Source organism: Sinocyclocheilus rhinocerous, unplaced genomic scaffold (assembly GCF_001515625.1).
Source record: "Sinocyclocheilus rhinocerous isolate Xijiao unplaced genomic scaffold, SAMN03320098_v1.1 scaffold578, whole genome shotgun sequence".
NCBI classification, from domain to species: Eukaryota; Metazoa; Chordata; class Actinopteri; order Cypriniformes; family Cyprinidae; genus Sinocyclocheilus; species Sinocyclocheilus rhinocerous.
Window position 1 is genome coordinate 160,299 of NW_015664024.1, and position 27,439 is coordinate 187,737.

The following is a 27,439-nucleotide window of genomic DNA, read 5'->3' on the forward strand; positions in this document are numbered from 1 at the left end:
GTTGTGGCTGCATCACCACCTCAGGTGTGCATTATTTTCTAATAATTCAACGGCCTGTCGTCAAATATTCCTTACAATAATATTATTTATGTAGGATTTTCATATTTTAAGATAATAAAAGAAAGCAAAAATAAAATCCATGTATATAAAAGGCATTTAAAAAGTACAATGAAGACCTCCATATGATTAAAAGAAAAAGTTGAAATCTGTTTTAATAAAATCAACCTATGGGACATAAATGAAGAATTATAATTGAAGAAACTACCACCTACAGGATCCAAACAAAGCTAGGACAAGATTTAGACTAGTAGTAATTCCTTGAGGTAGCCTATTTACAGTAATAAGAATCCTCACAGACAGGCTTCCCAGTGCTCCTTAGCTGTTCAGTGAATTGTTCCCTTCTTAAATGGCTAAAAAAGGTGATCCATTGAGCTTTTGAAGTGAAAACGGGGGTCTTCCCCTCCTCTAGACCAATCCATTCATGTTTTATTAATGTCATATGCTCTTGGGTATGGAATCTTTTTAAAACAACTCACCAGGTCATCCTGTTCATTGTCACAAATCAAATTAGCCCAGCGAGCGATTAATCTTCCTGTCGAACCGACTCTGAAAGGGCCCTGACACCTTACTCATTTTCTTAATTAGATCTCTTATTAGGTGCCGCAGTCGTCCACGTTAATTACAGCTTTCTTTGACTCTTGCACTTTCGAGTTGGCTATGCAAACTATTTGTAGAAAGTAAAGGCAACAATGTAAGGTGATTAGAAGCAATGAATTGGATTCATGTTTGAAAGCACAGGGTGGAGGTGAGGCGATGTGTTAGGTGGGGCATTAGTTCTGGACATTGTGGGGATTGCTATTTAACTTCATGCTGAACAAATATAAAAATGCAAAATATGTGGACAAACACACTGTTATTAAGCCCTATCACACAAAAGAGTGCTGTAAGATATTTGAGCAAAAGACAACAGCACGATTGCGAGTGTGATTTACTTACTCAAGTTAGTCGCCATACTGAATTTAACGCTGATGAAAATGAGAATGTGAGGGATAGACTTACAGCAGAGGTATCAAACTCAATTCCTGGAGGGCTGGAGCCCTGCAGAGTTTTGTTCCAACACACATACCATGTAGCTTTCAAATAATCCTGAAGGACTTGATTAGTTGGATCAGGTGTGTTTAATTAGGGTTGAATCTAAACTCTGCAGGGCTCCAGCCTTCCAGGAATTGAGTTTGATACCCCTGACTTACAGTATTTACAATAGCACATACTAAAGGTTCTAACAAATCAGCTAAATTTCACAACTCACATCTTTCAAATCTGTTTTATGGAGTTTTTGTCTACTGAAAGTCAGCATAACAATCGATATGTTTCTTAAACAAAAGCACAATCCACTGAACGCACTGTAGCCTACTTCTATCCCTCACAGCCTTATTTTCATTCATTTCAAAAAGTAAATATGGCGCTACCCTGACTAAGCTCTATTGCTTAGGCTACAACAGTTCCACAAGTTAATATCGAGTAATTCACATTTTAGATACAAATTTGCCAGTTACCTTGTCTGTTTCCGCTCTGCAGAGGAAAGCCACAGCAGGTGGTGTTCTGTTCTTGAACTAATCAGCGTTTTCGGATCACTTGAATGAATGAGGCAGTGATTCACTCATAAGGACAATCACGTGTCGCCACCTACTGGAGTATCGAGGTAACCTTGAGAAAGAGTCATTGAAAAATCCCCACCACTAATGCACAGACTGACAGTCTGTCTGAAATTCAAAGACACAGACAAGCAGAGTGATATGAACAGTGAAAATCCCAGAGCTGTTATCAAAACAAACCGCTGACGCTGATTTATCTCTCCAGAGCTTGAGAGTGTCCTTCAAACCAGTTCATTGTGAATCTGAAGCTAAATTTAGAAACACACTGTGCTATTTAGTTATGATTAAAGGAACATCCTTGATCCAGCAATCACCCCCAGAGGAATGAACCTTTCCTTGTGTCACACTAGCGTGTTACTGAGTGTCTCACACTCACAAATACAACATATAAATAAATAAAACACTCATTAAACATTATGAATGACATTTCTACAGAACATTTATTAGTTTGCAGTTACAAATGCAGTGAAAAAAAAAACCAAAAAAAAAAATTACAGCTTACTACAGGAAGCAGCATTTACTGTAAATGGGTCAGTCAGTGCGGTTTGACGAGAAAGCCTCTCTTCATAGAATGGGAATCAATTGCCCATTGCCTAGAGCATGAGCACTTTCTACCGTTGAATTGAATAGCTGAGCAAAACGGGTGGAAAAAGGGCCAGTAAAAGAATCAGCAAGTAAACAAGAGTTGTGCTTGAAGCCTGGAGTTTCTTTACTTGCTGTAGTGAAGTCTTTGGCCTGCTGTCAGGAGTGAATCTGATGACCCAGCAGGAGTGCAGTGTTGACCTGCATTTTATTGATCTTCTGGTCTTGCAAAGTGGGATTGTACGGTGATGTAGAGCAGGGTTATTGACATGTTCATCACTTTACACATACAGAAATTTGCTGATTCATCTTCAGCATATAGTTTGTATTAAAAATGACACGCTTGAAGGGTTTGGCTCCTTTGTTTGCTGGGCACCTGCTACAGATATCTGCATGCACAGCACTACAATTGTCCACCGAGACTGTCCACCTGCAAGAAGCCATTTTCATTTCTATCTATGAATCAGTACAGTTATATGTACACGTATATCTATATAGCACTTTGCACTTACAGCATTTTCAAAATACTTCATAATACAAAAATTATGTTAATACTAAATTATTCAAATGATACTTTCAAAATACTAAAATCATATTTGAATCATATTTTTGTAGGCTATGTAACATTTAGCTTCTAGGTGTTGATGAAATATTCCATATTAATTCTTGATTTGGAAAAAGACTACAAAAACCAATGTTCAATTCAAGTTTATTCAATTCAAGTTTATTTGTATAACGCTTTTCACGATACAAATCGTTGCAAAGCAACTTTACAGCAAATTAAGTTTCTACAATATTTAGTGGTAGCTTATCAGTGGTGACTGTCAGTCAATGTACATATGGCAGAAATGTACGGAAAAATCAATTAACCCTGTAAGACCCAAATTTAGAAAAAAAACGGTGAAAAAATTATTTCACCATTTATATGTTGTTGTGGGAGGCCTCTTTAATATTACAACAGTGGGCCTTACAGGGTTAAAGACGTAATCAAACAGACGATGAACACTATTAACAGCAATTATTATATGATGCAATCAAACTTATAGCAAAATGCAGGCAAAATAAACAAGTGTATGAATAAATAAATAAACAAGAGAATTAGCTAAGAAAGAGTTTTTGTATGTGTATTAAACCCATCAAGGGCCAGAGAAACAGTTTTTTTTTTCTGAGAAAAACATCAAGAAGTTTTTTTTTTTCTGTGCTTGTTGAGGAGAGGAAGCAAACAAAAGCAAACTTTTTCCTGTATTTTTTCCTGTATATATTCACAAATATAGAATTTCTGTGCAATGTTTCATTGTTGAAGACATGTTCTTCTTCCCTATTTTTCTACCCTATTTGCAAAAATAAGGGAGAAAATATTGGAGGCATCTTTCCTCTTTGAGAGGAAAACTTTGCAAGACATGATTCTACAACAGTTAGTTCTGATTCTCCAATCTGATTTCAGACAGTCATTCTGGTGATGATTTTTCAGTGATTCTTTCTGCAGGTTACATTGTTATGCCAGTAGGTGGCAGCAACCAATTTGTTTGAAAACATTGATTCATTCAGGAACAAAACAAGTTACTGTATTTATAGGTGAGGCACTGAATAACTCACTCAAAGGATTCAATCGAAACCCTGATTAATTCAGGAATGATACAAGCAACTGTTTTATGAGTGCGTCATTTAATGATTCACTCAAGTAATGCATTCAAAACCACTGATTCATTCAGGAACAACACTACTGTGCGTTGCCTGGAGACGTGTAACTGTCCTGCTGTGGCTTTGTTTTTGGAACTGTTTTGATTTCTATAATTATTTTAGCAGACCAAAAAATGGTCTGAATTCTAGAAACCTGTTTAAAACATCAATGTTCCCCACATCCATGGATGACATAAAATGTCAGCAGCAACAACGTGTGTAATTAAATGGATAAAACATGCTAATCAGCAGAGAACAGCATTACTAACAGAGACATAAAAGTAGACACAGTGTATAGAAAACCATTTTAATATTGATTTAATTCTGATAAGGTTGCATGTTTATCTACCAGAGCTACTGTAGTTGCATGTCTACTGATGCCAGTAAAGAGAAATGAAGCCCGCTTTTTGCCAACCCTTTGAAACTTTATTACACAGAAAACTAATCTCTTGAAAATGAGATCTCGTCTTCCCTACGACACTGATCCTATCAAACTAGGGCTTCATTTTTCTGAACTGAGTCAGGTTTCTGTCCAGTGACACAGATCCAGTGTTTGCTTATCATGGTTATCACCTTTAACAAAATGAATGTCTTGTATTTATGAAACCTACACAAGCATGATGAAGCCTATCTATTCTCAGAACAGCATAGAACAAACTTAATCATGGACTGATCTGGCTATAGGTAAATATCAATGGTAATCTGAGTAACAATAGGTGATTGTGGTCTCTTTTGTTGGACTGATAGACTGATATCCCTGCGAAATTACTAAGAATGAGTTGCGTCCACCGACAGAGGCAAATAATTACATTGTTTGCTGTGTTGAAGTGCCTGATTCAGAATAATGCAAATCGGATAACAAAACAAAAGCACCAGCAAATTCTGTGCATGGCACAGTTCTCAAACTTGCTGGTTGCTTCTGTGTACTACAGTAGTTTGTGGAGGATTCTTTGGATACACTACCAAAATTTGACGTACTTTACTGGGACAGTACAGCACCAAGTGTAGTTGACTACTCCACACATCTGCTCTTCGCCAATATTTGCTCATTATGTGTTGAATTACTTTTGCTGTGATCAGTAGAAAATGTACATAAAGTCATTTGCCATCTGATTTCCAACGGTGGTAGCACTAGAGTAGCAGTACAGTTTTGTGAATAAGCCGCAATCTATAATAAGCCTAATTTGCATGGAAACTTGTTTGAAATGAATGGCAATGACTTAAATACTTACAGCTCAGGAATATTTTAGCACTAAAAAAATAGGTTTGCGCTGAAATATTGTGTACAAAAATGTAATTGCAACTGTTTAGTGAATTTTCCTCTTTTTTTCATAATGGATCCAATGGAACAGATTCTCATTCAAGCAAAATATGCCGGATTTCCATTACATCAAGAGAATATGTATTAAATTAGGGATGAATTGTACTTCTTGTTCAAAGAACCAAAACTATGAATACAGTCTTAATTCAAACCCACTGAACAGGTTTTAGGGCATGATAGATCTTCATATTTCACAGACAGCCTTAAATTAGGGATGAATTGTACTTCTTGTTCAAGGAACCAAAACTATGAATACAGTCTTAATTCAAACCCACTGAACAGGTTTTAGGGCATGATAGATCTTCATATGATGTCTTTTAATATGTATCTATATGTATATATACAGAAATATATACAGTTACTTTCAATACAAAGCTCCCACAAAATACATTGAGCATGCTGACAAATAAAAATATATCTGGCCCAAGTAGACAGTGAGGTGACCTTTGACTTGGGGGAATTCCAAACGGACAGCATGTGGGACACTAGCGGTGAGCGGTAAACTCAGAAGTGAAAGGGAAATAGCAGGGCTTCACGAGCTCCTAGTCTGTTACCAAAGCCGGCGTGGACGTGGAACGACAAACTGATGCTGGAATGGAAAAAAAAATCTCCTATTGATTTCCACCTCATTTTCACAGACCAGTGCTTATCCGTCATGAGCCTTCATACAGTCATTCACAGCTTAAATCAGGATTGTCCAGTTTACCTAGGGAGGCAAAGTCTTCAAATAGGCTCCCCTAAGCTGTAGGAGTTTAGAACCAGAGGAAGATGGTCAGGAGAAACGCAGAAAATCAAGAGAATTGGACACGGTCGAGTCTGCAGCGTTGGGCTCATTGATCAAAAACACAGATTAGCCTGCTTTATTTCTATTTGTCATATTCCTTGGAACTGAATGAGCAAATCTCATCTTTATCCCCAAGAATGTCCTTCTTTATTGTTCAGTCACAGGTAATCCAGTCAAACACACCTTTGAATGAATGGTTTCGTCCATTCTGACAGAAAGAATCCACATTCACTGCCTGTGAAAGAGCTCTTTGTTAGGTCCGGGGATGAATCTGAAAACAGACAAAAAGGGAGAGAAAACACACATGCATGCTTAGAACAAAGGTGAAATGCTTGTGAAGAACGATTACCAGATTCTATATTTTCAAATCAGCAAAGAAATCTCCTTTGAGTTGTGGAGCTATTGTCTGTTTATAAATGATTGTAATTTGTCTACTATAACACATCTATACTGGTAACGGAGCGATTGGCACAGTGTGAGTCAATGTCTATGTGTTCAGTTGCCCATCTGCCATCTTCAATCTCTGTATGTTCCCTGTTTACACTGCACAGTGAAAAGAGCTCAGCAGCATTGCCAAGAGGGAAATAAGATTCTTTTGTTCCTCTTTGTTTCTCTATCCCTCGTTTTCTCTCTTTGTGTATTTAGTCTGTCTGGTGAGTGTGTCTTGCTCTCAATGCTACATTGTGCTTCACTCAGGCCGTTATTAACGATCTGTCTTCTCCCTCCTCAGACTGAAGGAAATGCACGATAACAGCCACAGTCAGTAACGATTAGCCAATCTTATGTCAGCGCAAATCGTCTTTTGATGTGCTTCCAGAAAGCTTGTCACTGAACGGACATAGCAGTCCTCACACAATGAATGTTTAATGTCAATCTCAAACACGCCACATATATTATGACACCACTGCTGAGTTATTATGCCATCCATTTAACTGTTCGCATATCTACTGTATCTTCTGTATGTCTGTCTATCTGTCTAGACAGACAGATAGGTAGATCTCTGTCTCTAGATGAGTAGGTAGAACGATAGACAGACAAACAGAGATATAGATAGATAGATGATAGACATCAGAAATAAATCTACAGTATCATCTATCTATCTATCTATCTATCTATCTATCTATCTATCTATCTATCTATCTATCTGTCTGTCTGTCTGTCTATCTATCTATCTATCTATGATAGCTAGATAGATATGCCTGTCTGTCCATGTATCTCTCTGTCAGTCTAAAGAAGTACTTTTTCACATACAATATTTCCAAAATCGCCCAATCACTAATCCATCAATCAATCTATCCCACTCAGAGCTAGGTGGCGTTTTTATAATAAAGTTGTGATGTCAGTAGTGCAATGAAGCTAATTAAATGCTCAAGCCTGTGGCTTCGCCCTCAGCGCATAAAGCATATGCTGACATTTCCCCATCTAGATGTGAAGGAAGGCAGCCAGGTGTGAGCTACAGATTGAGAGAGAGACATAGACAGAGACAGAGAGAGTGACTGGGGACAGAAATTAGAAGCACCCCTTGGGGCCCCCTATAACCCGACAGAGAGACAGCTATCATGCGGCAGATTTACGCTCCACGTGCTCCCATCATCCTGGGCAAGGCACGACAGAGGAGGAGGAGCTGTCCATCATAACGGATCTCCTCTGGAAAGGGACCAGTTCATGCCAATCAAAAGAGGTTAGCCAGCCAATGGCAAACAAACACAGCACCCTGGCTAACATCAGAAAATTTCCTGCACTATTGTGGCACTGCACCAATACTAACATGAGACAAAGGGAAAAAAGCTGCTTCTTTGACAAAAGATGCAAAAATCTCTTTGTTTAAAATAATCAGATTTGCTGGACTTAAATGCTTATTTTATATACATGTAAAAACGTTAACTGACAGTTCTGTGACAGATTTTTATTTTTTTGTGCTAAGCATTTAGTTTGTCATAAGCCAAATGTTCCTTGTCTTTCCTCTCCAAATAAGCACTTTTGCATGCTGTGCATATACTTCCAACCCCCACATACTACGCAAGAAGCAGTATAGTGACCCTGATGCAATTTGTCTTCGGCTGTCTGCTAGTATGTATGGATCTGTCGCTCCCAGTATGGTTTGTTATATTGGACTCTATGTAAATGCTGCCATATTTCCTCCATCTCTGCTCAGGTGTCCTCTACTGTCTGCTACTGCTTCTGTTGATTGGCTGGATCCAGGGTTATAAGTCACATAACAAGACATTTGTTGTACACCATTTGCATTTTAATTCTCAAATGATATCTCAATTTTGTTGTGCATGCTCCATGCGCTAACTATGCAGCTGTTGAATGTGACTTAGCATACAGCAAGACTCCAGACAGCATGAATGTGTTAGAATTAATTTAATGTGACATTGACAGCTGAAAGGGATACAGATACAGTCAAGGCTCTTGGTTTAACAGGACTCTTGGGACAAACTGACTTAATCATCATGTGATTTAATCTTAAACCATCACTTGGCAGATTACTTTTGCTCTGAAAATCCACACAGATGGGATTCTTTAAACAGCACAGGTATCTTGTAAAAAAGCCTCCTGTTAAGAACATGTGTTTCAAAGACATACTTGAGGAAACAGCAAGCCAGTAAAAGTGTCTATTTGTGGAACATGCAGGAAAAAATATCTGGACAAATTGGTTGGATTTGAGTACTCACACCCCTTATCCCAATGTGATCTCATTAAAGTGTAGTTCTAGGACATGTACATTGTATATTGAAACTGAAATGTACAATATTAACATATTGACAGCATCTAAATTGTATGCATGTCACATATAAACAACGTTTCTGAACCCTTTTAGCTTAATATAATATTGAATTAATGGAATTATTAGGTTGATCAAATTGTATTTAACTGATGAGATTTATGAAACATGTTCAATGCCATCACATTTACGATATTTAATGCATTTATCTCAACAAAGTATTTCACCAAAGAATGACAAATGCACCATACAATAATAGATGTAATCCATTCTATTTATACAATACATTAAAGTCACCATGAACCATATGATAGGTTTGTGTGAGAAAAAGGCCTCTATTTAACTAATAGACAATTGGCCCCATCCACTGTGACTTTGTATCACTGAAATGTTTAAGCGTTACAATGTTTGGTCTTGCATGTCTTTTAACCAGTTGCTTCATGAAAAATAAGACTTAAAAATATCAATATAATAGTATTATAATAGTGTCATTGTACATTTATCCGCCTATTACTTTTTTTACACAGTAGAAAAGTGGTTAATTGTGGGTTTATGGGCTCAAAAATGTCTACAACTGTAAAATGTAACTATACAGATATATGTATAATATAAATATAATATAAAGGAATCATATATTTATGTTTCTAAATCTCTGCATAAGTAAATCGATTTTAGATACCGTCAATATGTCCATGTTGTACACTTCACCATCTATCTAAATGTATGTATAGATACCTATGAATATTAATAAGATCAGGATTCTTATCCACGGAAATTGTTCTGGTCTCTGACGTTCGAGACCAGCTGGATTTAGGGGCCAGTCCTGAGGTGATTTATCCAGCCTGGAGAAAAAGGCTCACAGCTGTGCAATAGCTACAGGTTGAGTCCATCTCTCTTCTCAAATGAGGCAGGGAAGATACATAAACTGGGGGAAGATGTAAACCTTGTCTTTTTGTTTACACAGTGATTTTGGTTGTATTTTAAGGAACTGAATGATATAGCCATTAGGAACAGGTAAAAGTAGGTCTATGTAGGGCGAGGGTGAGGGTGTCTCTTAGCCTCTCTCACTGAGTGCCTTCCTCAAAAGAGGCCTGCCTTGTCTGGAGCTACAGGCAAGGAGGGGTCCCTCTCTGTAAGACATAAAGAAAAAAAGAGAAAAAAGGGTGTCAGGCACACGCTTTGGCTTTTTCTTACTCACATGCCAATTTGAAAAAACGAGAATGGACGCCACACCAGCGTTTGTGAGTAAACAAGCTTGTGTGTGTAAGCGTGAGTGCTTAAACCGTAGTTTTCAGAGCAAAAAAATATAAAATACTGCAAGTGATGGTTTTAGCATTTAGCTTTCTTTTTGTTTGCTTTGATCATAGACAAACGTGCCTAGATTGCCTTGAAAGGACTGGGAGGGAGTGTGGGGTCGGGATGGGGGATGAAGGTGACCGAGCCAGCAAGATGGTCAAAGGTGTTTATAGAAAGCCAGCGCTGGACTCAAATAGATACCAACTCTCCAGTGGGGCAGATCAGACACTCCAGGCTAGGAGGTCACACACTACTCAAACAGGACGTGCACACCTACACACACTTAAACAAATACACCCTGGGATAATGTCGGGGAACCCACAAACATACATTGCAACCAAATCCTCACTATGCCTAGGAGCTTACAAAATGGGAGAAAATGGAAGCAAACGACAAGGCAAAATAATGATTTCTGTATTATGCACTTATTACCGACTACACGGTCACGCTTGAGCCCTTTTCGCCGTGTGTGTGTTTGCATGCTCATTAATTTGAGTCTGTCCCTGGGTGTGTGTGACTGCGTGCTTGCATGCACGCAATTATGCTGCATTAGGACAATGGCACAGTAGTTTTTGGAGTGTGTGACTGCACACGACAAAGACGGTTTGCTTGTGCATCTGTTACTTCATCGGTTTGTATTCGGTAATTACTGCGCCACGTTCACATTTTTCATTATGTTCATGTGTGCACACGCTTATAAATTACGCTGACGGGAGTATAGACACTGGAGGAGGAATATATTTGTGGCTTTTTAATCATCCGCAGCATATAAACACGCTCACAAACACACACACTGACTCAGCAATAATTATGCTTGGGAGTGTAATGATTTTGATTTGCAGTGATTAAAATGTGCAAGTCTAATCATATGGCTCAAGATGTTTAAAAAAAAAATGGAAACGCCAACCTTGATGAGGAGAAGGATGCCACTGAGCTTCTGGCGAGCCAGCTTTGGTGGCCCTCAGAGCTAAAAAGTTGAATATGGCTGGGTGTTCTGGGAAGGAAGATATGAAGGGAAAAAAGAGGAAGTTTAATAGTTAATAATAGCAGGTTTTTATTTCCCAATTACCTTTAAATATGGTTGTTTCTTTACAGTCCTTTTCTTTTGTTTAATCTCAATTGGAGGTTAAAGAATAATTCACCTTAAAATTTCAATTACTCTACTTTATGTCGCCCCAAACCATTTTTTTTTTACATGGAACTCAAAAGTAGAAATCTTTGAAGAACTGCTACACAATTATTGCCAAACAATGAGAGTGCATAGTAATCTACTGTAAATAAGAACAAAAACGTTGTAGTCAATGATTTTTATGCTATATTTCATATAAAATGTATGCTTTTGTGAGGTAAAGACTGAACGTTTAGTAAGCATTAATTTAGATTAGTCATTGCCTTTGTCTTCAAACATCCAAATTGCAAAATGGTGGATCAGATGCTTCAGCACTGGTTCTTGTGTTTGTAGTAACCAAACATGACATTTCATTTTTGAATTTAAACAAAAATGAATGCAAACTTGGGCTAGACGTGAGCTTTAGGGCAGGATTATCAGTGAATATTGAGTCTTGAATTTAGGAATAATCAGTAAATAAAATCTGATTACCTGTTCCTCAGAAATCTAGCATATAATAGCACATTATGGTTCTGTTTTTCTTTTCTTTTCTTTCTTTTCTTTTTTCTTTTTTTGGAGCTTGAAAGCTCCTAGTCTTGACATTGTTGTAAGGAAAGAGCATAAAATGACATATTAGTTTGGAACGACATAAGTGTGCGTAAATAATGACAACATTTTCATTTTTGCATAAACTTTGCTTTTAAGCTTGACACAAGTGCGCACATTATTTTATGAATTCTCTTTAAAGTTATATCACACTAATAAAGCAAGCGATGCTTTCTCTGGTTCATTAGGTTTGTATGCATGATCTTACCTTGGAAATTTCGAAAATCATCCAGCCACCATCGGATAAGCAGGGCTTGGGATAGTTTAAACACGTGCAGATGCCAAGGAGGGACCAAACCCCCTGTAACACTATCTACTTGTGTTCACTGTCACATGACTCTCACAGATCCGCTGTCTGTCACCTCTCTACTGAATCAGCGTATGGGAATACTGATCTGCTCATCAAGTTTTAATATTGTGTCATCTGTACTTCCTGTCAGAGCTGTGATGTTTAGTTTATATCTGTCTGACTTGTGTCTTGATGTCCTGAACTTATTTAGTTTCTTATTTCTTAAGTTGAACTCAGCACGGCATCCTTTATAACGCTGCATTAGGACTAAATGAAGAAGATGTGTTCTCTGAGCACGAGCTACTGCCACATCATATCATGAGGAATAAATAGGTTAGTGAGGTCCAGAGTTACATGTGTCCCTTGGTCTTTATTGTCACTGAATCATTTAACCGGTAAAGCTTGTTTTCAGAATATACAGGAAATTATATTTATTTTTTTCTGGAAAAATGTGTATATGTGTGTGTTTGTGTGTGAAGTGATGTTCAGCATGTTCCGAGCCCTCACCCTCGTGGTCTTGATCTTGTTCCCAGAGGAACACATCCAGCCAGAGTTGTCTGGTAGTGTCTTACACTCCTCTCCCTCCAGACACGGCTCCATCTCACACCACCACTTCCCAATCACGATGGAGGCTGATGGAGACACACACACAAACAAGAAAAAAGAGTTTCAAACACGTGGATAAATTAAGTACAGCAGGGTTTACAATACTCCCATAGTGCATGATTGCAGAAAAAAAGTTTTTTATTGAACTTTGATGGAGCAAATAAGTCATAAAAGTTTGTTTTGTTTAAAAATCGTATAAATGTATGAGGAGGCAAGGGGTATATAAATACTTTAGCTAAAATAATATGTTTTGCGTAAATCTAAATGAATCACTTTAGCAAGTCTGTACTGTTTTCTTTTTATTTTGATAAATAATTTATTTTTGTTTGTTTAATAAGTATGCTGTCATAAAAATGCTAATAAAAAGATACAGAAAAATATAAAAAAAAAAATATTCTGAAAGCTTTGAAGGAGATCCCATAATAATGTATTATGTCTTTACAGTAGTAAAAATTAATATATTTTATTATATTCTATAATTAATATTGGATTTTTAAATATGATGGTTTCATTATAAATGATGATTATCTCTAAGGTAGACACTCAATAAAATGATGTTAACTCTGACTCTGAATCTAACCATGTCATGTCAATAAATGAAAAAGTCAGCCAGCTACTTATTATCATGTTATAAGTTATTGTACTTTTTATTACCTTGAACAACACTGAAAATCATAAGAGACATAAAAACATTAAATGTTAAACAAATTCTATCCATTCCAAAATACATTTTTCATTGCTGCCTGCGATTGTGTCAAGAATCAGTAACATTTCCGTGCTCATAGTGAAATATTGATGTTTAGGAAAGTGCTGTGGTAAGTTTTTGTGCAATCTAGTGATTTAGAGAAGAATAAAATCAAATGCTCCTTTTACCCTGGTGCGCCTTTTGCCCCACTGTACCCTATAACTGACTTATTAAATTAATCTTAAGCAATATGACAATTCTTGGCTTTTCGCACTTTAAACCACTAACCAGGGCTATTCTAAACACTGTAATCATGGGTTATCTTGTCTCACGCTATTAATAATTTATCATGAGTTAGAAATTAATCCTGGACATTCAGGTTTCAAGATTTCACACTGTACTTTTGTAAACATTGGGTTACCATTCTTATTTGCATATTTATGAGGTCAATAACATTGACTACATTTGCAACAGGTACGTGACCGGCTTTAATTTGACTGTCCGTCTGTGGAAATGTCACCATGTAAATCAATATGCCTGTTTTGGGTTACCTGATGAAGCATGTGAAGGTTTCTGTGACTGAACAAAGCTCATGAATATTTAACAAGGCAAGCACTGTTTAGTTTATGATTGATTGTATGTTGTATGTAGCACTGTATGACACACTGCACACTTTTGGCAAGGTAATTCAGTGTTAGCACTGCAAAATCTACAGCAGGGTATCATAAACTAGGGTGATGGGTAAGTATTTAGCCCAGGAATTAAAAATGTGGTAACCCAGGTAGATGTGCAATGTGAAAAGCCTCATATTTTAAGGTGATATTACATCGAAATTAAAAAAAGGCATTCAGTATATTTTGACATAAATATTTACTGAATAACATTTGCTGAAGAGGTCTTCTCAAGCTAAAAACAAAACATGAAAAAAACCCCCCACTTCTAATCAGCAAAGGTTTTGAGTATGTAATTTGTGTGTGTACGTGTCAGGGTGCATTCACTGCTACAAACTACAGAGGGAGGAGGAAGAGAGGAAGAAACGTGGCGATGACAGAAATGGAGGCTGCCTCGAGTCACTGTGTTTTCCCTCGACGAAACGAGCTCTTGAAATGTTTTCCACAGTTTCAGCACAAGCTTCTGTTTCAGTTTCAAGCCAACAGACTAACATCACAGTGGGAAATAATTTCAATTACCATAGTTTTGAAATAAAACACAGTGTAAAGATATGAGAGGTGTTTTTTTAAACCAAGAGTTGAATGAAATTAATGAATGTAAACATTACTTTTGTTGCACTGGACATGCAAATATGTACAGTAAAGGTTTCATTCCTCCAGACACTGACAGTGCTCTAGCTGCTGGTGTACTTGTTTAGCTATTGATTTGGAATAATGAAATTAAGTCCATCTATGTCAAATTCAGTGTATATTTCAGCTCACACTGCTCATGTTTTTTATTTTATTATTATTATTTTATGTTCATAAGGTAAAGGCTTCCAAACAAAAAATTTGAAATGTTCCATTCCTTACATAAATCTTTTCAAAATGAAAATTGTCATCATTTACCCTCATGCTATTCAAAACCTGACTTACTTTATTCTGCTACTTTCTTTCTTCTACAGACACATTTCTCAAAATATCTTCCTTTTAATTTCACAGAAGAAAGTAAGTCACACAGGTTTGCAACACAATGAGGTTAATGACAGAAGTATCGTTTTTGGGTGAACTATCCCTTTAAGTCCGTCTACCAACAACAAACCCTCTTTTCTACTGTTCTAGTTCTGGCTGCAGAGAAGAGGATTTTCTGAGGTAAATTGTTTGGGATTTGAAGGTTAAAAGTCCAACTTAGATTTCATTCTTCTGTACACTATCTTTGCTGTCTGTCACCAAGGTTAAAAGGTAAAAATTAATCAATATAAAGTCTTAGCGCAATCCTCGCTCACTACCGAGCTAAATCCAAGCAGAGGCTGACTCCTTTCTCCTCACAAACACACTCTTAGCTCACTGCTTTACATCCATTCGATTTTAACAGCGGATTTTCAGTCTTTGTGAAATCCTCATTCTACTTTTCTCTGAGAAAGCCAGAAACACAGCTTGCACTTTTGGTATAGGTGTGCAAGTGAGAAAGCCTGGTTTAAGTCCAAGTTCAAATAACTTGATACAAATATATAAAAGTAATCTTCATGTTGTTTGTGAAAAAAAACAAACAAAAAAAAACAAATCTGAATGTTCACTATTTTCTGTTGATTTTAACAAAAAAACAACTAGGCTTTCAATTTCTGTTAATTTTAAAATGAAATTTAAACAACAAATGTTGTTTTGACACTCTAATGTGGTGTGACAGGTCGTCCAAACAGCAGCACGGTGCACGAGCGAATCAATAATCTCTTTCTCTCTACTACTAGTTATAACACAAAATAAAATGAGGGTCTACTGACATGTCTCGTCTCTCATGTAATCACCCAATTCGTGTTTAAACCACATAATGATGCCAATAAAACACCTTGTGAACAATATCACCTGACATTAAATTTACCTGTTAAATAAATCGAATAAAAAATACCATGCAGTATAACTAAAACAATAAACATTTTGTCAAATATATACATTATTATTATATTTTTACTTAATTACTCACTGTATGTTTGAATAAATATCATATCTGTCAAAAATGTTTGGAACTTTTGAATTCAGTGCTTATGTGTTTCTGGCTCAAAATGACAAAGCAGGTCACATATTTATTTACCTAAAGCTTTTCTTTCCCTCAAATTACACCACTTTATCTTCCTATATCTAAATCACTATAATACCTGTTTCCTTAGTTGGTCGACATCCATGGCACCCATTGAAGCTCCACTGTAGGTCAGAAAGCATTCACACAGATTACCATTTGACTAATACGCCACCTGCAGCCTAATAGTCTCAACAGATACCCAAACCCTGACAGCGTTATCTGTCCCATACTTCTTCACTCTCATGTGCGGTGCACACACTAGCCCAAGGTTCATTAAACACTAAACTCCCTCTGGTCTGAACAGGATGGAGAGTGATTACCACAGACTCTTCCTGTTCCTTTACCTGCCACTTTTCTGTACAGCTCAGTTTTACTGTGTACCATCTTAATCACAAAGCAATTAGCGGTCAGCAGGGGTGTATCCACATTCTTTCTAGGTTAAAGATACACTACGATTGTGTTGTTGTGCAGGACAGACACCTGCAGTTATTCATCCACAGATGAGATATTAGTTTTGTTATTATAGTCCGTCTTCAAAATACATGGAATATTTCACAGAAAAACAAATGGAAACAACCATCTGAGTGGTCAGACTTGTTAAAAATGTTGTAGCAAATTAGCTCAAAAGGGAAACGTATTTAAATAATTGCAATGAATTATACTTAATTAAACATATTTATATCAGCTGCCAGAAGGAACTGTAGCAGGATTAATATTACAATCAACTAATCTGTTCATCCAGCAAACATTCAGTGTAATTCCATATCAACTCTAAGAAGTGATATTTTCAAGGCCACAGAAAATAACTTTCTTTCAGTACTTAGCGCATGTAGCAAGATCGGCTCGTTAAATTGACTTAGTTTACAAGCAGTGATCTTATCTGACTAAGCTGTCCTTGCTGCCATCGTAACCAGTGGCCTGGGGGTTGTTCACAGACATCCCGGTACCCAATCCAGTTGTTGGGTGAGGGATCTGTTGGATTATCTGTTAAATATAACAAATAATAATGTGTCTGATTTGTCCAGTCGTTACATTGTGAAAAATAAATGCGCAGAATAACTTCACGATTGAATTCAGTTAGTTTCTTCATCACGGATTTTTAGTTTGTTCACAGTCAGTTTTCTTTTTCTAGTTTTCCCACCAGTCATCAGTTACCATGGCCATTCATTCAAGAGCACACCTGTATTTAGTTCATCTAGTCGATTGGTGGATGAGTCACAGTTGTATCCAGCATCCCTGTATACCAAAGAGTTACAGCGAATGGCTACTTCTATTTTAAATGATGACTCCCACCATTTGCACAGTGAGTTTCAGCTTCTTTCCCCTGGATGGAGGTTTCTAGTCCCAAGGTGTAAGACAAAGCGGTATAAAAACAGCTTTGTTCCCGCTGTTTTAACTGTGTTAAATAAGCTGTATGATGGTGGAGTTTTGAGCACTTGTATCATGTATCATGTTGTTATTGTGATTTTATTGTGTTTATATTATGTTTTTAAATGTGTTTTGAAATTGCGTGTCAAGGATGGATGTCACTGTCATTTTACTGCAAAACAAATTTACCTGCGGTTTTAAAGGGGTCATATGATGCGATTTCAAGTTTTCCTTTCTCTTTCCTAACCTAACCATTGTGTACTTAAGTTGCTCACTTCTTCTCCCTCATTGTCTGGTTTTGCTCGTTTATGTTTTCACGCTGTCTTGAGTATGTTAAGGCTTTGGAGTTTGATATAATAAATATTACCTTTATTTGGAAACCTGACCGTCTTCCTTCATCATCTTGGAAAAAAACGTGACAATGACACACTCTACACGAAATGTTGCATTCTTTTTTGAGAGCAGATATTGCACAGGTGTTTTGCCACAGGGTGCTTGTTCTCAAATTTAATGTTCCTGAGCTCAGAAATCGAGAGCAACCAACAAGCCTCTTTTTCATTGTGAAGGATTTATATTCAGACACTCTAAATGTTGAAGCCATTTGAAAAATAATGAAGTAATACCTGCAAAAAGCAAAAAAGAGAAAAAAGAAATCAATTTCACAGAACAGAGCAATGATGGAAGCACTGAAGGCCAGATTAAAACTCTGGCCTAACAGGGAGAATGACATGAAATTTGAGACTTTTTTTGTACAAAAATGAATTGTATTCAGGGTACTCAGGCTTGGACTGTCTGAGGAGAATGTAGATAAATTTACATTCAGGACAACACATGTACTGTAAGACGGCTATTTGGAATTTATTAAGTAGCATTTCAACACTCAAATGATAAACACAACAGTTAGTTCCGGTCCTCGGATTTGAATGTCTGAATGTGTTCCAAAAGGTCTGATATAACATTGTGACTCTTTTTGCAGGTTACATCATTTAGCCAGCAGGGGCAACAATTAACTTTACGAGTGAGTCACTGAATCATTTATTCAACTGATTCATTCAAAGAGGTAGGCTGTGTCTGAAATCGCATACTCTCTTGAGTAGGTACTTTTTTGTACTAGTGATTACTTTATGACCACAAAAAGAGTACGTTCTATATAGTATGAATGTAACCTACTACATTTGTCATTTTGTCATTGTCACATGACCATTGTCAGTTGTGTTGTGCCACTGCCATTCATAAATCCTCTCCTGTGGCCTCGTGGGAAAGTAATGTACTGTGAATTCGGGCATACTTATTTTGTCACATACTGTTTTTCGCCTACTATATAGTAGGGAAGTATGCAATTTCAAATGCAGCCACTAATTCATTCAAGAATGAAACATGTAAGTGTCTTTATGACTGAACCATTGAATAATGCACTGATTAATTGAAAAACACTGATTTATTTAGTAACATAACAAGTGACTGGGCCTGTCCCTATACCAACACTGGTGGCCACTCAAAAGTGAGTGCATGCGACAAAAAGTAGGTGTGCAAGACTGAAAGGTCTGAAAAAAAGCAAAGCTCATTGCCCTTAATAAATACTGAGTAAATTATATTTCAGACAATTTTGTCTAGTTAGTTTTGTATATTTTTTGCCAGTAAAAATAGCTACAAACAAAGACATAGCAAAATTACTGTCATGTGTATCCAAGCAACACCCAGTAATGACGTTTCTGGATGAATCAGTGTTTTTGAAAAAATCTGTTGAGTGAATGATTCAGTGACTCATTCATAAAATCATATGCACATTTGAGGTCTTTGCATGATATTTGGCCCAAGTGTTCTAGTAGGCATGAAAAAACGTAACTGTGTAGAACAGAACATTTGATCACCTGATGGGACACACTTACATCATAGTGTTGTAAAAATGCAAAAGTTTTTACAGTGCTTTATTTACACAGTTGGCTATTCAATAATTAGGACTTTAAAATAAACTTCTAAATGTCTGTTCAGTAGTCTCTATGTAACATATGACACCATTTAATTGTGCTTCTGATTAAGCGATAAAAAGCATTTGCGAAGAAAATACACATGCTCATCTCTGCACCAATAAAATGTGCAACACTTTGGGCTCTATTTTAACGATCTAAGCGCATGGTCTAAAGCACACGTCGCAGGTGCACTCAGCCCGTGTCCGAATCCACTTTTGCTAGTTTAACGATGGGAAAACGGTCGGCGCAAAAATGAAAAACTGCGTCGGGCTTAAACTAGCAAAAACACTTACGCCGCATTGCGCCGGGTGTATGATAGGGCCCTAAGTTTTGCTTCCAAATGAAATGTTACAGTTCCTGAACATGATAAATGAAAGGATTAGATATAGTGTAGATTTAGTGTATGTTAAACTTTTATAAAAGCAATATCACACTCACAATTATGCACTGTCTGCTTCGCTTCCACTCATGTGATATGGCTTAATTATTAAATTCAAAATTATTTTATTTATACATTTCCTTTTATAATGTACTATTCTATTTGTGTATAATACATTTCCATGATTTGGAATTATATCTGAAAAATATTGTTGTATCAACTTAAAGCAAGTTTACACAAAACATGAGCAACATGACAGATTTTCTCCAAATTTTGGAACACTCCAGAAGACACTTTCAGCACTTCCTGCCAGCACTTAAATGTGTGGATACAGCAGAGTCAAAGTGAGACAAATGGTCTGATGTCTGCCGCACCAGCGTTTGACCCGTCTGACAGATGGCCCGCTCTCTCTCTTTCCATTGCAAACTTGGCAAGCAGGAGAGAGCTCACGAGAGAGAACACCAGGGTCAGTGCTTTTACTCTCAGACTTTTATCTGTCTGGATCCACGCCAGACTCTGTTCAGGTGACCTTCTCAGCCTGAAGACAGGCCTTTCTCACCGGGCCTTGATCCTTATATGGTCCCCTCCGGCTTCTCGCCCTCTTTTGGGTCCTCCCGGCCATCACAAAGTCACAACTTCAGCAACTTTTTTTGCCATCGTAGCCTCAGCAGGATAGTGTTTCCTCCCAGGAGAGGGCAAGAAAAAGTGGATTATTGGAGCAGAGCAGGACCCATGGGGCCCAGGTCTCACTTTCCTGGTCATCTGTCTTCTTAAGAGTCGCTGCCATGAAGGAACCGTAGGTAGAGGTTGACTCTTTTAGACTGATTTAAGATCAGTTTTTCCAGTTTGTTGTAATGGCTTGTGGTTGCATTTGGAGAAGGTCCTTGATCACCATAAGTGCTGTATGATTGGGAGTAGGTGTGGACCTTGTGATGTGCTTGTAGATCTGTGACCCTGAGCAGCACGCAGGTTGGCAGCACTGTCAGGTATCAGATAATGTCATCTGTCACCCGGCATTAAATAAATCAAGCTGTCAAAGGGCGTGTCATTAACATCACACTATGTTGTCTATCACTGATGCAGAGGTGACACTTCCTCTCTCACACACACACAAAAACACACGCATATACAGAGGGTCATTCAAAAGCAAAACTGAGAGTGACAAAGTATCTGTCAATCATCTGTGGAAGAAAGCTCCTTGAGGATCCATTATAAGGGATTCAACCAGGCCCGTTTCTAGGCAAACTAGGCGGTCGCTTAGGACTAAAATACTGTATACCCAAATATAAAGTATTGCACCCAAATAATAATGGCAATTACAGCACCTAAAAGTATCAAATTTTTCTCTAAACAATCTTGGTACACCCATGTAGATTTGAATTTTATATGAAAACACCAGGGACCACACGATGGATTCAGCAGCACACCATGTTTTCCCAACGTCACTCAATCGATCACTTCCAGCAGAGATTAAGAGCGCTAAGCAATTACACTTTGAATTCTCATGCTTTGCTTGCAGGTGTTAATTCACAGCGCCGGGGTCCGGATCGATACATCAGTGCAGCCCCCTCTGGCCCCGCCCCCGCCCCCGCCATCCTGCACGTCATCAAAGTGAAAAATGAACTCGCTCTTTAAATCCACTCCAGCCACTCTCTCTTTCTTTACCTGCCCAGAGAAACGGTCTGTTAATGACCTGATTGATTAAATAAGGCCTTTGCTGGGCTCTTGGTGAGGACGGATCAACTGTGTTTTCTTTTTTGAGTAGGCACAGGTAACAGTCGCAATAAAGCCGGATAAGGTCAGAGGGCGAGCTGAGCAGCTCTAATGAACCTGGGGTGTAATTAACTGAGATCAGGTCTCCGTCTGAGGGTCAGAGAAGGCCGACCTCGTAAGGGATGGAGTGCCGTTAGTCGCCATTAGTGAGTGTTTTACAAGGAGGAAGAAGTGTGGCTTGATTAGACATTCAAAGAGCAGCGTAAGGCCTCTCAATCATGACCCTGTCAAAGCCCTCAACTCTTAATGAATAGACCTCAAGAGTCCTCAGCCTTTCCTCGAAGTGAGCTTGACTATGTGTGTTCTTCTTAATGGAACACTTGACTGAGCCGCGGTATTAACTTATGAGGAGTGCATTGTTTGGTTGATTATGCTGACAAACTGTCCACAGCTCTCAATAAATGCAGAAAACAATGTCTAATTATTTATAGGATCAGAAAATTCTCAACCCACTAATTAGGCTATGTAAAAGCAACTGTTTTGAAACTTGCTGGTAAACTACTTAAAACCCTGTGAATATGTTTGACAAGTGTAGTTTTCTTTCCTGTATTTACCTGCTTCCTATTGGCACAGAAAGTGTGGGCGGGGCATATTAAAATGGCTCATCCTCTAAAAGCCAGAAGGCTTTAGTTATAACCATGATTTGTTACTTGCTAGTTGGCTGCATGTGGTATTAGGGGAGGGACATTCTCATTCTAGAGGGTCCAAAAAATTCACATTGTGAGGTACAAAGTCACAATTATGTCACAACTGAGGATGCAATTACAAGACAAAAAACTGCAGTTAAGAAATATAAAGTTGCAAGAGTAAAGACTTTGCAACAGTAATAGTCGCAAATATTAAATAGTCGCATTTATGAGAAAAACTCATAAATGCAGTAGTCACAATTGCGATATAAAAAGTGGCAATTTTAAAGTATAAAATCCCAATTGTAATTTATAAAGTTGCAACTGTGAAATAAAATGTCACAATTGTGAAAAATAAGGTTGCAATTAAATGGTAAAAAGTTGCAATTATGCTTAACTTTGAGACAAAGTTGCAAGTGTTATAAAGTCAAAACTGAGATAAAAAAGTTTAAACGGTGATATGTATATATATATACTGTATGTATGTATATATATATATATATATATATATATACACACACATGTATATATACTGTATATAAAGTCACTATTGTGAGATATAAGGTCGCATTTGTGAGACATAAACTTGCAATTAAAAAAAAAAGTTGCAATTGTGAGACATACGTAAAGTGGCAATTGTAATAGTTGCAATTTTGACATATAAATTCCCAACTGTGATTGATTGAGTGAAATATAATGTCACAATTGTGAAAAATAAGGTTGTGAAGAACAGTCACAATTGTTAGATACACAGTAAAGTCACAATTGTGATAAAGTGACAATTGCAATTGCTCAAGACCTATTCATTTGAAAGATATAAACTCACAACTGTGAAGAAGTTGTGAGCTATGATACCACAATTGTGATTTATGATCACAATCAAGAGGAATAAAGTCACAATTACCTTTGTATCCTAATTTTTTACTCTGAGCCAGAAAAGGGTTTTTATTAGAGACAGAGCGGGAGAGAGATCTAGAAAGAGCACAAATAAAAGGCCGTGTTTATTGGTGCAGAGTTGCTCTAATCCTGACCTGCCCTCTCTGCAGGCACCTGACTCACAGGTAGAGCTGTTTCAGAGTTCTTCTGCCCAGGTGCTCAGAGAACTGTGTGCTCATGGATTCTGACAGCTCCGTCCTTGCAGGGTGCCACTGATGTTCATTATTTCAGACTTCCATCGGACGCCTAGCAGTCACAATACTGCCTCTGCCTCAGATGAGCACTAAACACTGTGTTAAACATCATTATTAAGGTGAGAAATGAATGACACCATAAATATGCAATTAATCTTCAGAACTGGGGCAAAGTTTAATTGCGACCAAACAAACAGACAGAATATGCAAATGTGGTAACATTATGTGAGCGGTTGTAATTATGAAGTTACACATAATGGTAATTAAAAAGCTAGCATCCTGCAATGCCCTTGCTGGTTTTCATTGTGCCGTGCATCACTGCTCCTGATTGGACTTCTATATGAAGTCATACTTATTGCACATGTCTGGAGGAGCCTATGTACATAATCTCATACCCTGTTTTTTTTTTTTTTGTGGGTGTGTTGATCACCTATGTTTTTTTTTGCTCTCTTCAAGTGTATCTGGTTTGTGTGTGTTCTGCAGGGCTTCTATCAAATGCACCATGACAACCTGTCATGCTCTGCATTAACGGCCCCCAGCAAAACACAAGGGCTCATTCTACATCAGTGGTGGTTACGGAAGGACTGTGTGTGTGTGTGTCTGCAAAGAGACGAGGAAAGGGGAAAAAAGGACAGAAAACATCTTGGAGAAAAAAAAAACAGCAGAAGGGATGTAAAAGTGGAAAAGGCAGTAGACTTTCACACAATATTAGCATTAGCAAAAGATGAAACATTTCTGAGAGGTTTTTTTTGTACTTATGACCCTGCAAAATTGGGTCTAAAGCTGGGTTATTTTCATCCTAATGTGTGTGAACAGCCCCCGTATGTGTGTATGTGGTGAATAAGCCCTGCATTTGACATGTTAAAAGGGATGTTCTTTACTAAGAGTCTTGTTGGGCCTGACATAACTGGGACATAGTTCTTCTTGTCAACGCTAATAATCAATTCCCATGCTGGGATAATCTGACAGCACACTCCTATTTAATGTGCCACTGTCTCTATGCACACAGCTGCATATCTCCCAAAACAATCATTCTCCAATCTAACACAAAATTAGCTAATCTATGTCTTCGCCGCCTGTCTGAATTAAATATAATAAGCGCAGATATTATTAAAATTTTCAGTGCAGAGAACTTAATATTTTTTGTTTGTTTACCCTTCAGGTGGAGAAAGTTGGTAATATTTTATGAAAGAAACATCATCCCCATGAGAATTTGAACTAAGTGGATTTTTAATGCAATGTCCAAAACATTTTTTTAAATAAAATTTGATAATAAAATGGCAAGATTATTAAAAAGATCTTACCTTACCTATTTTTTTTTTTACGCAAAAACTTACATTAGCTGGACTAGTCCCTATAAATACAGTTTTAGCATGATTGTGAAATGGCAAAAAGCCCTGCTGAAATAAAAACCATTCTAAGCTGGTCTGCTGGACTTAGTTGGTCTCCCATCCCTTTTTTTTTATCTTGCAAAAAAATTTCCAAAACCCCACTAAAACCAGCCCAACAGAGCGGCTAAGACCAAAAAAACATATTAGTTTGGTTTAAGATTTAAAGTTTAAACGATTTAATGCAAAAGCAGGTCATGAAACAAAATTCCCTGCCTTTTTGAATTAGATATTTTAAACATATTATGCTGGGGTTTTTTTCTCCATATTTTAGTTTGTTTACCCTTCAGGTTGAGAGAAAGCGTCATCACCATGAGGTTTTTGAACTAGTGGATTTTTTATAAAATAAACACAATTTTAATACATTTATTTAATGAAATCGCTTTAATTTTAAGCTGGTTTACTAGACTTAGCTGGTTTAATATGTTTCCCAGCCTGGACAAGCTTGTGTTTAACTGGAGAAAAGTGCCAAAGACCCCCATAAAACCAGCCCACAGATCACTTAAGACCAGCTTTGGTTGGTTTAAGACTTTATTTATTAATTAATTAATTTTATTTTTTCATTAAGAAATTACAGAGATTTAACACAAATGTATCTAAAACTAGCATATGAAACACAATTAGCTAATTTGTGGCTTCCCTGTCTGTTCGAATTAAATATTTTAAACAGGTTTTCCAGCACACAACTCCTACATCCATGCATCCATCCAAACAAACAAAAAACAAAAAAGCATTTATAATTAGGTTTTATGATTATATTAAATATATATTATTTATGGTTTAAGCTTGGACAAGCTTACATTTAGCTAGCAAGTGAAAAAAGCCCAAAACACCAGAAAAAACAAAAACAAAACAAACACGAAACAGAGCAGTTAAGTACAGCAAACCAGATTAGGATGGTTTAGGATATTTTTTTTCGACAAGAAGTTACTGAGATTTAAGATAAAAGCAGCTAAAATTACCACATGAAACAAAATGAGCTAATTTGTGCCTCCTCTGCCTGCTTGAATTAGATATATTAAACATATTAGTTTTTTTGGCACAAAGAACTTCATATTTTTTGTTTGTTTACCCTTCAGGTGAAAAGAAAAGGAGATTGTATGTGTTTATTTTTCCATTAATAACTCTGCCTAAACGACTTCTAAAAATCCAGATGACAGGAGGACAAAACGGCTCTCCAAATTTAGCCATTCTCTATTTGGCATGTGAAAAGGATGTAAACCCCATGCACACTCGCTGACAGATTTTAGTAGGGCGACACAAATTGTGTGAGTGTGTGTGTGTGTAATAGAGAGAGAACGGTGGTGACAAACAGTGTGTGTGCTTTAAATATGTGTGTTGGGTGTGACTATGTGCATAAGCGCGCTCGTGTGTGACAGCAGCAGTGTGTTTGAGTCCGTCCCCGCAGGTCCCCCCTCAGGTCTCCGTCAGGCTCAGCCGACAGAGTCGTTACTCATAAAGACAGTATTATTATTAAGGAGAAGATGAGTATATATCCAGGCCCGAGCACACATGAGGGAAGTGGGAACTTCCTCCACAACTGTATAATCACTCGATTGTCTCGATTTCATGAAGATACAGAACAAGGCTTCATTAATCAGCATTTACGCTCACTCAAACACTTCTGCAACTGTTTACATGTAGTACTCTGATGAATAATTATACTGTTTTGGTTTACACAAAGACCAGACGTGATACACAGGTTTGTGTTCAGACAACATAATGCAAATGGACTTAGCATCAGTGCGGCATTGTCATGAGACTGCAAGGAAGGCGAAGGTTAGGATCCAAATGCAGAAGTTTAATGGTGTAAAAGGAGTAATCCAAAATTGTAGTCAGACAGGCATGAGGTCATACACAAAATCAGTCCAAACATTGGCATAGTAAGGAGCTCAGGAAAACAGAGAAATCCTGGCTATCAGGCTTAAAAAAACAAGGACATGAAACAAGACCAGACCACAAAACAAGACTCAAGATAGCAGTGAAGTGACGTGTTACAAATTATTTTTATTTGTTATGTCACATAATATAATTAAAAACATCTTTGGGAAGCTTTTAAAATAATATAATTCACATAATGAGCTGTGGATGATGTGCCTTGCACAATAATGAGATGCAGATTCTCTTAAGAATAATTGTCTTTGTGTAAACTGCTAAAGAAAAGATGAATATGAATGAGCTACCCACCACATTTTAGCTTGCTAAACAACACATGCGAACAATATAGTATTATGATTAGAGGTCGACCGATGTATCGGTTTTGCCGATTAATCGGCACCGATAGTTTTTTGCTGGAACTATCGTTATCGGCAAAAATCCATGCCGATAGTTTTCCGGGTTGCGTCCGTTGCTGGAACGGCTGAGAAGGGTCTGCTGTCATTATACAGTACGAGAGCGGCCTCTAGTGGTTGAAATCACTGACAGCACGTGCTATTTGTTTAGACACGTGATACTGCACGCTGAACAGAGCGGGAAACTTCAGACGCGGATTTAAATGCAGCCGACAGAAAATCCTGCCGCGCCACAGAGCGCCATTCACATAGTTTTCCATTAAATTACATTATATTTGTCCCGAATTGTTGTTAATGCTTCATTTATAGAGCTATAATATAGATCGCGCTTTCTCTTTCCGTTTGCTCCGTTTTTTAAACACCGAACTTCAAACTCATCTATGCCTCATTGTTCGTTCATTCTTGAAGTAAACTTGTGTCCGTTTGGTGATTAAATAAACAGTTTTA

General features: G+C 37.4%; 1 protein-coding gene and 1 long non-coding RNA gene across 4 annotated transcripts in view; both read right to left on the reverse strand.

Annotated features, from left to right (window-relative positions):
• The window catches only part of LOC107729397 (uncharacterized), a 14,223-nt gene extending 12,595 nt beyond the window's left edge, over positions 1–1,628 (reverse strand). For both annotated transcript variants that reach the window (XR_001638574.1, XR_001638573.1), the window contains exon 1: positions 1,557–1,628. This is a non-coding gene — a long non-coding RNA (uncharacterized LOC107729397). The remainder of the gene's footprint in view (positions 1–1,556) is intronic.
• Positions 1,629–5,534: 3,906 nt separating this feature from the next.
• LOC107729407 (protein FAM19A1-like) overlaps positions 5,535–27,439 on the reverse strand; it is a 157,547-nt gene continuing 135,642 nt past the window's right edge. The window contains exons 4-6 of one of the 2 annotated variants that reach the window (XM_016539894.1): positions 12,557–12,681; positions 10,954–11,040; positions 5,535–6,293 (exon numbers count right to left, since the gene is read on the reverse strand). In XM_016539894.1, the coding sequence (XP_016395380.1) occupies positions 11,014–11,040; positions 12,557–12,681 (152 nt within the window). In that variant the 3' untranslated portion in view covers positions 5,535–6,293; positions 10,954–11,013. Of the gene's footprint in view, positions 6,294–10,953; positions 11,041–12,123; positions 12,682–27,439 lie in introns of those variants that run through there. The other variant, XM_016539893.1, reaches the window with a different exon arrangement.